Source organism: Uloborus diversus, chromosome 10, assembly GCF_026930045.1.
Source record: "Uloborus diversus isolate 005 chromosome 10, Udiv.v.3.1, whole genome shotgun sequence".
Taxonomy (NCBI): domain Eukaryota; kingdom Metazoa; phylum Arthropoda; class Arachnida; order Araneae; family Uloboridae; genus Uloborus; species Uloborus diversus.
The window spans coordinates 86,255,134-86,269,958 of NC_072740.1; the positions used below are offsets into that span (position 1 = coordinate 86,255,134).

General features: G+C 34.2%; 1 protein-coding gene across 1 annotated transcript in view; it reads left to right on the forward strand.

Moving 5' to 3' along the window:
- LOC129231517 (LIM/homeobox protein Awh-like) overlaps positions 1-5,951 on the forward strand; it is a 136,697-nt gene extending 130,746 nt beyond the window's left edge. Inside the window, exon 6 of the mRNA XM_054865854.1 lies at positions 5,842-5,951. Within this exon, the coding sequence (XP_054721829.1) occupies positions 5,842-5,951 (110 nt within the window). The remainder of the gene's footprint in view (positions 1-5,841) is intronic.
- Positions 5,952-14,825: the final 8,874 nt, after the last annotated feature.

A 14,825-nucleotide genomic window follows, 5' to 3' on the forward strand; every position in this document is an offset into this window, starting at 1 on the left:
ACCAAAATATAGCCTCAACCTACTTCATGGTTTCACAAACACTACAGAAACTGCTTCGAAACTCACAAGAAATAGTTTCTGAACATTCAATAAAACTTACATGCTATGTTTTCTTAACTGCGTAATGTTTAAATATTTTATACTCTAATAAATCCAACGCCTTGTCCAAGCGAGTAGGGGTAAGAATTATAACACTCGCTTCAATGAGGATAAACGTATAAATAAATCTAGTACAAATCTTAACGTGAGTCTATGGGTTTGTTTAATAACCTAGTCCTCTGTTATTGGTTTTCGCATAGCACGAATTTATTTCAAAGATTCCTTTGAGATCGTTTTAACGGGGTTCGACTATATAATCATTATAAAATCTCATTTATTTCTCACTAATACTATCATTAATACAGGCTTTGGATGAAATTATATGTATTCTTTAGTATTTAACTGGTTTAAAATGTTGAAACAGATAGTTTACGTCTAAGTAAAATAGTATGTAATATTTGTGTATTGTAAAGTACGTTAATTGAATTTAAGGGATCCCAAAAACATTTAAAAAGAATTCCACGAGAAATTTATTGTGAAAAATGTATGAGGGGAACCACTTTTTATTCTCTGGTGCCTCCTCCAAAAATTCTTTCTGTATCCGCCTCTGACCATCTGACCGCGTTTTCACTGGTTGAAAAGTTGGTTTTGTCCCCCAAATGCACATCATGGACCGAATTGCACAAATAATTACAAATCACACAGATATGAAATCATGACAAAACAGTACTTATTCTAAAGAGGTTTTTGGTCGGGGAAAAAAATCTATATTATAGTATTTTTTGTCTTTCATGGACTTTTTTAGCTGCGTCAAAACACTATTTAAAAAGTGATATTAATAGTTTTTGAGCTATTTTACTTTAAATTTTTATTTTATTTATTTGGAGTTAACTACGTACATCAAAGCAAAAAAAGTGCTTGATAAAAGATAGTAACGCAAAAATGAGCCATAAAACGTTCGCTCACAAAGACCCAACTCTCGGCAATTTTCTCCTCAGGGATCGTGGCTTGAATTATTGAAATTTTTCTGATGAATATGAAGATAATACAATTGCGGAAATTCAGCAAAAACTGGGATTTAGTTATAAAAAATAATTCAATCTAAATCAAATCACAAAATAATAGTTATAATAATTAACAAACATGTATCAATTATTTTATTAATACACGCATATATAATTTCAGATATGTAGTGTAGATAAAACCTGCTCGAGACATATATGTAACCTTATTCACACCTTGTTGTTTAAATTTCAGCTAAAAAATCTTTTTTTATTTGGTTTATAACTCTTTTTTTTCCTTGGAAAGTTTTTATTCTCATCCAAAATTGATTTTCTTCTTCTGTCTTTACCCCGATTTGATTAGAGATCGACAATAATAAGAGCGTGACTTGACCTTATCTCTTACTATTATTTTTTAACCTTATTATTTTTTTAATGAATTTATTTTGTTTTGTCTTATTATATTTTTTGCCAACGTATTATGAACGTTTTAATCATACTAATGTTATTAAAAAATCAACGTTATATTGACTTGAAATTCGTTTTGGTAGTATAAGTATTCTTTTTTAGCAATTTCCATGGCTCTTTTATTATTATTATTATTATTATTATTATTATTTTAACTTCGAGACTAAATTTTGACACTTTGGCCTTGATTTCATTCACATTTAATAAATTAGACTGTTTGCTAGGTAGCGTAAAGCCAAAACCTTTCATTTTTTGAAGCAAACGTTTGATATTAATTAATCAAATTAAATGTTGTGAATAGCATTACTTAAGATCCTTGTCAGGGGGGGAGCTTTTCCCCCAGCTTACGTTTTAATTTCGTAATGTATTTCATCTTAAATATGAACATATGTTTTTGAGATGGGAAGGGGGGGGGGGGACTGTACCAAAAATTACTGCACCGGGTGACATCAGTGCTTGTGTCAAAGCAATGTACATATTTAAAGTAATTAACAAAGCGTTTTAAATCTGTTCATAGTGATAGGGAACCCGCACCCCTGAACCCTCAGTTTCAAGCCAGTCCTTAGATGTTAATTTATATCCATGAAAAGATTAATAACAGTGCTGTCAACGATTTTAATTTAACACTCTGAAAATAAATTTTTAGTTGATTAATTAGGTATATAAAACACTCCATTCATCCAATACTTCACAACATATACAGATACATATACATGTTCATAGCACAAAAGAGTTACAGTTACTTTCGTTTATACCGAAGTTGAGGGAGCCAAATAAAAATTTCGTTATAACAGTTCGTTGCTAAAAGTTAAATGACATACTGTAAAACTTAAAGGGGGAACGAAACTATTACGTTCTAGCCATGAATTCGTTATTTACGGCTTCGTTAACGGCGGGCGCGACTGTATATTGCAAGAAGCAGCTACTCATTTGTGCTTGTTATCATTTTTGTTAGGGATTTTCTTTCCATATCTCTAGCAGGATAGCTCAAACTTTAACCCAAATATTTCTTACGCGTGTCTGGTGTCTGCGATTTCTCAAGAATATATAAATCATGATTTATGGTCTTGAGAAATCGCACAGTTTTCATTAGAGTATAAAGCATAATTCTTATGATTTATGCTCTCATCTAAATTATCTTTTTTTTCTCTTGTCCATTGAAAAGATTCAATATCTAGATTGAAGAAACACTTTTCTTCTACTCGTTTTATTGGTGTACTGGCACTCTTTACCTCCCAAGAAGCCGTTCCAGTTCCAACAAAGCTTATAGTCTGGCTCTGATAAGTTAACTTTCAACTGGCTGAAGGTTAAACTATGCCATTTGTTACAATAAGGGTGAAGAGCCTTTACTTTTTTTTTCAAACTATGACTTTGAGTTGCCGAAAACGATTGTTGGTGTTGTGACAATCTAAGAGTTTCTTCTCTTTCAATCCAAACATAAATGAGCATGTACAAGACCAAACATCTTTTTACTAGAGCCAGAATATACCTTTCCAGTGATTAAATGGCTCAGTTCCAGTTTCTTAAAAATTAAATTAAAGAAGCTTATTTCCTAGAGCAGTGGTTTACAACCTAAAGCCCGCGGGTCACACCCGGCCAGTGGAGTTGATCTGCGTGGCCCGTTGTTGTGTTTATGGCTTCAAATCAAAAAGCATGGTTAATGACAATGTTATAAATTTAGAGATAAATATTCAGAAATCGGTACCTGAAAAACATATGCATTTAATAAAAGAAGCATCAGGTAATTGATAACAACAATTATGTACTTTTAATTTCCTTTCCATTTCCATATTTTCCCATTTTATTATTTTTTTTAATTTAATATTTTGAAATTTTCGCAGTATTTATCCCATGAGAATGATTTTAATATGAGGTACGGCCCTCGGATGAAAAAAGGTTGGACACCACTGTTCTAGAGCACAAATCTCAAATATCAACCCCTGTTTTAGAAATTAAATGCTCAGACACACAAACTGGGAAGTACTTAACATTTATTGCAAACAGAAAAGAGAGAAAAAACGTTTATAAAAGAAAAAGGTTGAAGGGAAAACCAGGCCCTGATTACCCAAAAGGAGCAGGAAGCTTAAGCTTCCCCTCAGAATTTTTAGGGGGCTTAAATATGACTGAAAAACTGTTTAACAATTGCAGTTTGTGCTTTTAACTGCGTTTTTAAAAAGATTACTAGATAAAAATGTTTGGAAGAATTGAATAATAAAAGGCGAGGACACATTTAATAAAATCTGATACAAGTTATATTTTGAATTATGGGATTTGATTCAACTCTTATAATGCACATTTATGTTATTTAATTTCTTTTGTGAAGTGTTAAATCTGATTGAATATCTTACTACTCATATTCGTCGAGCATTGCAGTACAACATATGTGACATATGAAATTTTAATCTGTGGAATAAACTTGACTGAATTCTACTGGGTCACTTTTGTAAATATTACTTGTAGCACTAATGAGTTTTATATCAATGTACATGGAATTTTTAGATAAATTTCTCGGAACAAAAAGTGGGGGAGGGCCCCAAAATGAGACCAAGCTTCCCCTAATTTCAAAGGCTAATCGGGCCATGGGAAAAACCACTTTAAGCCATAGGAATGCGTTGAAAGAGGGGAGGAAAAAAACAAATGAATATCTAAACTTGCATGATTTTTCATCACAGATGGTTTCTTTTGGTCCATTTTACGCATGCTGAGTTTTTCACAGAAAGCATATTGCCACAAACTAAAAATTCTTACCTCGCCAGAGCAAGTAATAAGTCACAGTTCATTTTCATAAAAAGTAAACTGAAATATTTTGCCTCCTGAACCATTTCAATGTACAAGTATTTACAGTAAAGATACAGAAAATAGTTTTTACTTTTTAGGCTTTCATTATTTTTTTCCCGTAAATCATGCTGTACAGCAGCACGTTCAGAACTATCTCTTGACCCAAAACCAAGGGGCAGTGACAAAGCCCAGGGGAAGGTTTTGACGACAAAACCCCTCCCAGAGCCCTTAGTTTTAGCGCATGCGGTAATTTATATGCCAACATAGGAAGGCAGTAATGATCAAAATTAAACTCCAGAAGGTGATTTCCGGCTGCGCTACTGCAGAAGAGACTTCTCTTACCATTTGTACTGTGTATCTCCAAATTGTTTTTTTAGCACTTACATCCCTTTGTTGCATCTCTATAAGACCTTTAAATACTTAATTGCAATTCTTCGATTGTAAGGTCGCGGAAGGTCATTGTAACACCCCAAAAATTTCCTTATTCGGCAAATTTTGTCTGACAATTTGGCAAAATTATCGTCATCCTGCGAAATTTGGAGTTCCATTCGATAAAATTATCAGAATTCGGCAAAATTTATAGTTCCATTTGGCAAAATTATCATCATTCGGCAAAATTAGGGGTTATATTCGGCAAATCGAGAATTTCAACCCTCCCAAAAATTTGAGTTCGGGGCACCCTGCACTCCACTTCACCAGTTAAGGGTTAACATTATTCTTCGAAATTTTCTCTCTTATACTGTATTCTAAGGGAGAGCAGGGCCTGATTACCGCACAGGCCGACCAAGCCTGGGCCTGGGGCCCCATCTTCCTAAGGGGTCTCAAATTTCGTAAAGAACTATGCATAGTAATAAAAAGAATAATGACTTATTGCAAAAAAATTCCTTAAAGGAGAATTTTTATTCATTCTGCTATTAGCGAGTTTACTATGTCACAACTGTGAGAGGCCCTGAAGGGTTCATAAATGCACATGGTTAATGATTTATGTAACTCTGGGATAGACAAAGCGGCCCCAAAAATGCATTCCGACGGGGCCCAAACCTGGAAATCAACCACTGTATTCCGCTATAGAGTCTTCAGGGGCGGCCTCCAAATTATTGTGGGCCTAGGGCCTCACTTTTAGTTAGTCGGGCATAGGGCTGTCCCAAGAGATGACGGTGCCCGAGGCAAGTATTTTCTGGCACCCTCTTCTTCCCTCCCACACACAGATGAGTGGACGTATAATGGAAAAGTACCAGCCATTTTATATTAATTTCAATTTTCGAACACAATTGAACATGTAATCTGAAAGATTTTTAGATTGTACCATTCTAGATATAAGTTAAATCTTATGTGTTAGCTTTTAAAAACTTTTTAAAAAAGAATGATAGTGAAAAATATGTAATGCAGCAAAAGCTTAGTTTAGGGCGCCCTCTCACATCTTGACGCCTGGGGCGATAGCCCCGCTCGCCCCCCTCTTCGGACGGCCCTGGTCGGGCCCTGAGTGAGATAATAAAATGAAATGTTTTCCTGTTATTATAGTTGTTTGAAAAGAACCATTTTTCTCCTTTTGCAGCCATCTCCATGCCCTCGATGACAGCAGCGACATCATGTCCAGGTTGTGGAATGTTGTACTGCCTCTGCTCCCATTCGAGCTTGCAGCTGAACATGAGCCAGGTGGCGTGACTGTGTGACGCGGAATCGATGACCTCTGACATGTACATAGTTCATCATCGCCCGGGTGGTCATCGCGAACAGTCCGAAGACTAGGGAAATGAAATCATTTCCCTCGGCCTTTCCTTCTGGTCGATTATCCCTAATCCTATTCGAGACGCCAATTTGAAATTGGGTAGCAAAGGACTGACTGTGTGGCGAGCTTGTTAAACCTCACGTCCAAAGTGATGTGCTGAATTCAAAGGTTTTTGACTTGTTTCTGTGCCAGCTACATCGGATATATTGTGTTTTCGCCCTCCCTTTGAACTATCAAAGATCTTGGCTATCATTTGGGCTTAAGGGAAAGATTTTTGAAGACACAAAAGGATTTTTGTTTTTCTCTAGTGCAATTTGGACCAAATAAGAAAACAAAATTGTCAGCCGACATTGCTTAGGATGAATTTGAACAGAATTCTATACTTACTGATCATGAACTGATATTCCGAATTATTGTACAATTGTAAAAAGGTTTTTTTCTTCAGAACTTTTAACTTTGATCATCCCAGCATCAATTATTCATTTATCAGTTTTACGAAGTATTTCCAAGAGTTTCTTCGCTAACTAACCAAGTCAGCCGTTTTGAATCAAGCATGAATTAAATTAAAATTTTGTAGACTGATCATGACTAACATGTGAAACAAATACAAATCACCAGGATTTTTTCCTTCATAAAAAGAACTCATCTTCAACAGGCAAACCGATTGTGGTTCAGTCGCAAATAGGCTGACTAAACAAATCTCGGTTCAGTCACAATGGACATTGAATTGCAGCTAACATAATGAAGAAGGAAGACACCGTAAAAAATAAACATTTTACAGTACATAATCAATCGGTTATCAACTTAAACTAAGTAATTTCTTCAATTATTAATGATTACGAAAGGTTTTGAAATAAAAAAGGATTATTTAAATCTATTCATTTAAGAGCATTAGGCAATAAGCGTTAATTTGAAGATGTCAAAACCAACTTTGTGCTCATTAATTAATCGTTAAAAATTATAAAATACTACCAAAGAACCTCTTGTAGAACTTGGTGACGTCTGCAAAAGTTCTTACACATCAACAATCTTATTTACTTACTTATTTTTTATAAGTTAGTTAATATTCCACGATATCACTTAATTTCATAATTTTTAGTTCAAAGATCATAATTTCATATTCATTATTTCAAGGTAAGCCTTAACTGATACTTTGCTAAACAACTACTTTTACACTGCCAAGTTTCATTGAGAGATTAAGCAAAGGTCGCCATTTGCAAACTGGAGTAACGGAGTCAAGTTGCAGAACTTAGAAACTGTTTAGAGACCCAAGTGCGAGTCTGCCACACAAAATTAATGTATCCCCAATGTGCAATATTATCTTAATACATGATGTTGTTTTTAAAACCTGTAAAAAATAAATTGTGTTCACCAGAAAAAAAATCATAACTTTTATTTATATTGTAAACAACATAGAATCGTTAGAAAAAGTTTATAAAGACTTAAATTGCGCGAAGAAAAAATTACATTTTGCGAAATGAATTTTCTTTGCACTTGATTTGCTATTTGTGAAAGGAGTATTGTTTTCTCACATTCCAGTGATTTTTGTACGGACTGACACTAGTACCCCAAGCAACACTTTTTAAATAACCAGTACCATTTTATGTGAGCAGCAGAAGTAAATATCAATTTCAAAGTATTTTTCATTAATCTTAAACTCCGATTAGTAACTTTTCCACTATTAATTAAAACATTCCAGTCTTTATTATTAATCTTTTGAACTGCCATATTTTTGAACTCTGAATGATCAATGTAAAAAAAAAAAAAACACACATTCGCAAAGCTAGTGCATCAATGTATGTGACTTGGGCATGGTGTGACACGTGCAGAGGTAATGCATCAATGTAAATGGTGTGTGACCTGTTGAAAAGTAATGCTTATCTGTAAATAGTGTGATATTTTGAAGTGTAAAATGCTTCAATGTACATATTTTGTGTAGTGTTAGAGTGAGGCTCGGAGGTATGATGCCCATTTGCCTGTAAAAGTAACTAAGTGCAACAACGTATGTAAACTCGAGCTTTTTAATTAAAACATGTATTATGTTTAACAATTCACTACATTTTTCTTTAATTGATTTGCAACGCGTTTGGAGAAAAAAAATTAGTTTTCATCATTTAGTTCATTCTCTTAGATTAATAATTCATTAAAAAGCCAACAGAAAATTAAAAAAAAAAATTTTTTTTTAATTTTAGCCTAAGGCCTTCTACTCAAGAGGCGGTTAGTGGAATCAACTTTTCGAAAAAAGTAGCCTGTTAACTAGTTTACTGATGTTTTTCGTTGTCTTGACACAAGACAACTAGTTGAATCAACTTTTCTTTTAATAAGTCGTGTATATTCAAGCAGCTGCTTCATAAGGCTATTAATACTGAACCTGAACCGAGTTGATTCTCAACTAGTTTACTCGTACATAGAAGAAAAGCTTTGCAATGTCCAGATAATGATCAACTAAAAAGTTAATTGCAGTCATCGGGATAAGAATGGTAGCTGCACATGTGCCTGGTGTGTCGAGCACACCAGATACAGTTGACTGTCGTGTGAAGGATGGAAGGCCTTTTCTTCTAGTCTAAGATCCCACTAGGGTTGATCTACACTCATCGAGTTTCCTAAAATTCTTATCATAAATGAAGAGTAAAAGATGGAAATAAAACGCTTAAATAAGGTTGCCTATCTTTCTCGGGTCCCTAATCAGAGTTGTCAGGGGCTAAAAGGTGTCCAAGGAGTTAGATAATTTACCCCTCACCCTCACCGAGTTTTCAGAAATCGTTGTCATAAATGAAGAGTAAAAGCTGTAAAAAACCCTCAAGTAAGATTGTCTACCTTTTTCCGGTCCCTAATCAAGTTGTCAGGGGCTAAAAGGTGCCCAAAAATGAATAACTTACCCTCATCGAGTTTCCACACAAGTTATATAAAAAAATGTAGGTAAAAATATTACAAAACAGGTGGTATAGGGTTGCCCAAGCAAAAGTGGTCCAATCATAGGGTTGTCGCTATTCGAAGTTTCAATATTGAAACTTTATATACACATATATTTCTTCCTGTTTTTCCCAGGACCATATTGAAAAGAGAAGCATTTTTTAAAAGTTTGAACCAGGGAGCGGGGAGATGTAGATCACTTTTTAATGAATGGACGAGCAGCTAATTTTTTTTTAAGTTCTGAAAACATTTTTATTTGTACTGTAAATTTATCGTACCTGTAAACCTTTTAGCGATTAGAAGCAGTAATAATCAAGGTAAGATACAGTGAACTCCCGACAATCCGTAGTGTGGATTATCTATGCATGTCTTTGGGAAAAATACTCTACTCAATTAACTGACAAACTAGGCAATTACAATTCTAACGATAGGGAAAAGAGAAGAGCAAAGGGATCAAGTGAAAAGAGCAAAAGAGGCAGTCATGAATATAACCTGCGAAACATCTTTGTAACATGTTGATCGCCTACTATAGTATTTAGAGAGGCATGAGGTACAATTGGCTATAAAATGGTTGCTAAAAAATTTGAAACCAAGAATTAAATGTTTTTGTAACAAAAAACAAAAACAGTGACTAATTTTTAAAAAAATAAAGTTTATTCCTTCTGTATTGTATTTGTTGCAGAAGAGTGAGGTGTAATTTAGCGAGCAACCCTACTTTAACGCTTTCTTTACGGCTTTTACTCTTTATTTATGATAACAATTTTTGAGAAAACAATGAGAGTAAATTACTCATTTTTTGGGCACTTTTTTAGCCTCTGGCAACCCTAATTAAGGAACGGAAAGGAGGTAGAAATTCTTACTTTCACGTTTCATTTACAATTTTTACTCTTCATCTATGGTAACAATTTTAGGAAACTCGATGAGGGTAGGTCAAGTCTAGTGGGATCATGCCCTATACCTGGTTACACTTCCTAATATCCACTCGTTCGAAAGTTGATTCAACTAAGACGCCTCATATGAAGAAAGTCTAAAACATTGTGACGAGTTCAAAAAAAAAGTACTTTTCGGGATCATTATCGTGAGCATAGTTTAATAATTTCAATAGTTTATATAAGATTTGGTTGGTTAGCAACCGCTTGTAAGCAAGCAATTGTTTGTGCTTTGATGTAAGCAGAGGAGCCACGGAAAGATGGCCTTGAAGCAGGATCATTAGTCGTGTCATTTGTAATAGGTAGAATCAGAGAGAAAGCGTCTGTGGCCGAGTAGTAAGAGGCACGTTCTCGCTGATCCTATCGAAAACAAAATAATAACAAACAACCTATTAAAAAAGTTATAAATGATGTTCCCGCTTCAAGGTCATCTGTCGTTTCTCCGTGGTCAAGCTTTAATTCTGAACTGCTTGTTGCGTTATACAAAAATAAAGCTACCGATTATAAAAATCATTTACAACCTCTCCAATGCCGGAGAATATTTTTATGGCCGTTCATTATCATGAACGTTACTTGTGCATCAGATTAACTGCTACCGTGGGTGGGATGACTTTGTGATTACTTGTAATAAGACAACTTTTTTGATTAGCTGAAATAGTGAGCCACTTTTCTGCTTGCTACAGGTATAGGAAGGGTGCACAATATGGTGGAGTGAAAAAAAAAAAAAAAAAGAGAAATATGCAACGCCTATACGACCGAAAAGTTGCCTCTTACCAAGCCTATTTATCATACGAAATTTCAGCTACATCAAATAATATCTTAGCTGCCCATTTGACTTTGAATTTTAAGTAGTTAGCCTGATTTTTCACCAAACGGGAGAAAATGGAATGATAAAATATAATTACCTCTCATTTGAAACTTTGAGTGTTTGAAATGAAACTCTTGAAAAATAAATACTTTATGTATAGTTAGTTGAATTACCTAGGCGATCGCGAAATTGCTTTCAAAAGTGTATTAAGCGCACTAATCGCATACTCTATCAGAGAGTGCATTTTCTTACTGCGTTCACTGATATCAACTGCGTTCTTTTCTCTAGTCGGTTGTCTCTCCTTGCAAGTTAGTTCATTTAATTTGAATTATTTCAAACCATCAAAATTATTACTTCAAATATAAATGAAGACGCTGTTTTTACATATAAACAACTTGAAAGTAGAAAAACACAATTATAAGTCAAGGTTTTTTTTTTTCAGCATCGTAAATGAGAATTAAACTTCCAAATGTAGCATAGGATGATGACTGCGATAGATCAGCGTCAATTCTTATCAGTGCTGTTTTAAAAGATACGTGAGTTAGGTAAGATCTCATCTTTAGTAATTAGAATGCTGTTCAGTTTCAGTCTCCTTATCCGAAGAAAGATAATTTTTCATTGTAAAGGGCCCAAAGAAGGACTTCTAGGCTAGCAAGAGGATTTTTATATTTTGATAATGGTGCCAGACTTAAAAGCCCTAATATGTATAGACTGGAGCAAAGAGATCAGATGGGACATGATTCATTTGCTTCAATTTATCAATATGAAAGATGCTAATGGGTTTTATTATAAATTTTTGCATGGACAGCCGGACAAGGGGTCATTGTTTTAAGCTATTCAAATCTCAAGCTAATCTAGAAATTAGGAAAAATTAATACTTCAGTAGGGTTTCGGGCACTTGGGGTAGATAGCTTTAAGATGGCCAATGACCTTCATTAGGAACTAACTGACCTAGGAAAAGCATACTGGGCCCAGAGTCTGTTGCTGGTCATCACATTTGTACTTGAATAATTGACAAAGAAAAATTCTCCAAAGAAGTCGATCGTCGCAAAACCAGAAGGAAAAGAAGAAAAATACTCATTGACTTGAAAAGAAAAGTGATGAATAACCTTTTTCATAAGAATATACTACTGTACTTTGACGGTCGAAAGGGCAACATTTTGTGTCAGATTAAGGAATGAAACAATAAATTTAGAACGACAACAGAAGACTAAGTTGTTTTACTCTCACAACTTAAATCACAGTATAATAGCCTTGTAGCTTCTATGTCTGGTAGCTCTTATAACATTAAAACAGCCATATTAACTATTTGAAAGAAAATTATTGATATCTCTAAGTAACCCGCTGTAGGTTAATAGGTTAAGTGAAACAGTTGTCAATACAGGCTTTACAAGTGGAGTCAAAAAAAAAAAAAAAAAAATGAGATTTCTATTGGACGTTCTTTCCAATGGTTTATTTATGAATTTCATACAAATGAATTACAATTACGCCATTTACTCCAACATTTGAATAGAAAAAACCGCTGGTCCAAAAGGATATGGTTTAGAAATTGGGAAAAAAACTAGAGTCCTTTGAAGATATGGCTGTAGTAAACTTTTAAAAAGTAGACGTATCTTTGGCAGAGGTTGCCTCTGATGATGAGGTCATCTTACTTACTTCAACTACGGTCATTTTACTACTGAACTTACTTCATCGATCTGAAGTACAGATCGATGTTATATCTATAAAATGTGGAATGGAATTTCAAACAAAAGTATTTCATTCTGTTTGTGAAGAAATAATACAGTAAATGTAGGAGGTTAAAGACAACAAATAGAACTTTTCGGTTTTGAGAAAACTCTCATCAGAGAACGTGAAAGTTTCAAAAGAATATGTTGTTCACGTTGGATTGGAAGTGAATACGTTTTACAATCTACAGTATAATAAAATAACGTAGTCATGCCAGGAAAACATTCTATTGTCAATGCTGACCAACAATATAAAACGTGCGAGAGAGATGGGCCTTCAACAGCTTTAAAAGGGAAAAAATGGCTAAACTTGACAACTATGTTTAAGATCTCAAGATTCCTACAATAAATTTGAAAGCAGATAATAATTTGACTTTGACTGGAATTCAGTTGCACTTATAAAAATTGACGCTGATCTCATTTACGATGCTTAAAAAAAAAAAATTTAAAAAAAAAAACCTTGACTTATAATTACGTTTTTTCTTTTCTCCTTTCAATTTGTTTATATGCAAAAACAGCGTCTTATATTTGAAGCAATAATTTTAATGGTTTGAAATATTTCAAATTAAATGAACTACTTTCAAAGAGAGAGACAACCGACTAGAACAAAGAACGCAGTTGATACCAGTGAACGCAGTAAGAAAGTGCACTCTCTCTCTCTCTGGTAGAGTATGCGATTAACGCGCTTAATACACGTTTGAAAGCAATTTCGCAATCACCTAGGTAATTCAACTAACTATATAACAAGTATTTATTTATCAAAAGTTTAATTTCAAACACGCAAAGTTTCAAATGACAGGTAATTATATTTTATCACTCCATTTTTGCCAGTTTGATGAAAAATCAGACTAATTACTTAAAATTCAAAGTCAAATGGGCAGCTAAAGATATTATTTGATTAAACTGAAATTTTGTATGATAAATTGGCTTGGTAGGAGGCAACTTTTGCGCATATAAGCTTTACATATTTCTCGATTTTGTTTTTTTCACTCAACCCTAGTGAGCAATCGTTCCTATCCCTGTAACAAGTACCAAAGTGGCGCAGTGTTTAAAATGGTTAAAAACGTTCATGTGTCACAAAGTCACTATCGTTAAGATTTGCTGATTTTACTCTGACACGACAGTTAGAGGAGCAAGAGTTTTGTCACAGGTTTTCAAAGCAAGTCATTTGTTCGTTGCACCATGCCACTAAAACAGACTCGCTCATTGGCCTTTTTTTTTTTTCCTTCTTCTACCCATCAAAAACTACTTTCGTCAAGAAGACTATAACTTGTTGATTGCGCTATGACCAATCTGGAGACGATAAATCCTCAGTTAGTACGGCATTAATAGCAAATCTGTCTGGGCTGCCTTCAGCCCGGAAGCAAACAGTGACAAAAGCTAAGGTTCTGCTATGCGCAATGCTTTCAATATTTCATCTTTGCAATCAATGCGCAAGGTCAAGCATCTTTTTACCAGGGTCAAACAATAGCCAATCTTAGCAACATCTTCTCCTCAGTTACATGCCGTTCTCTAAAATAACTATATTGTGTTTGACCCAACCAGTTTTTCAGTAAAACGAAAAGTATTTATTCGATGTTAATGGTATGAAAGTACTACCCCCATTTACCAAACCAATTTACCTTAAAAGTAAATAATGCTTGTGTCTGGGCTGCCTTCAGCCCGGAAGCAACAGTGACAAAAGCTCCGTCACTAAGGTTCTGCTATGCGCAATGCATTCAAAGCGCAAGGTCAAGCATCTTTTTACCAGCGTCAAACTATAGCCAATCTTAGCTACATCTTCTCCTCAGTTACATGCCGTTCTCTAAAATAAGTATATTGTGTTTGACCCAACCAGTTTTTCAGTAAAACAAAAAGTATTTATTCGATGTTAATGGTATGAAAGTACTACCCCCATTCGTACGACGAGTAAAACCAATTTACCTTAAAAATAAATAATGCTTGTTTTTGCGGAACAAATGAATCTGGGAAAACAACGATTCATCCTTTTGAGCTTTAATATAGTTTATGCGATGAAACGTTGTTTTCTTATATTCAATTTTACTTGTCTTTATTGAAATGAATTTTTCATTTTCTGAAAGTGTATCGTGTTCATCCAATTGACAAGTCATTTTTGTACAAGTGTTGTGAAATATATACGAGAAATGAACTTTCAACAAACACTTTGAGCCAATCAAGTTATGTATAAATATTGTAAATATTAGGTATAGATGTACAGTTGTTGATGTGCCAATTAAGACGTGATGAAATTAGAATAAATTTTATGAAATATAATTTTGTTGACTTTCTTTACAGTTTATACATAGAAAAAAAAACGCGTAGTTCAATAACAAATGATTTGGTTTAAGTCATTTTACCAAATGAAATTAAGTCATTTACCAAATTTAAAGGATGGTAGAAATCCTGACAAGTTGTAAAAATAGAAACTTTTGT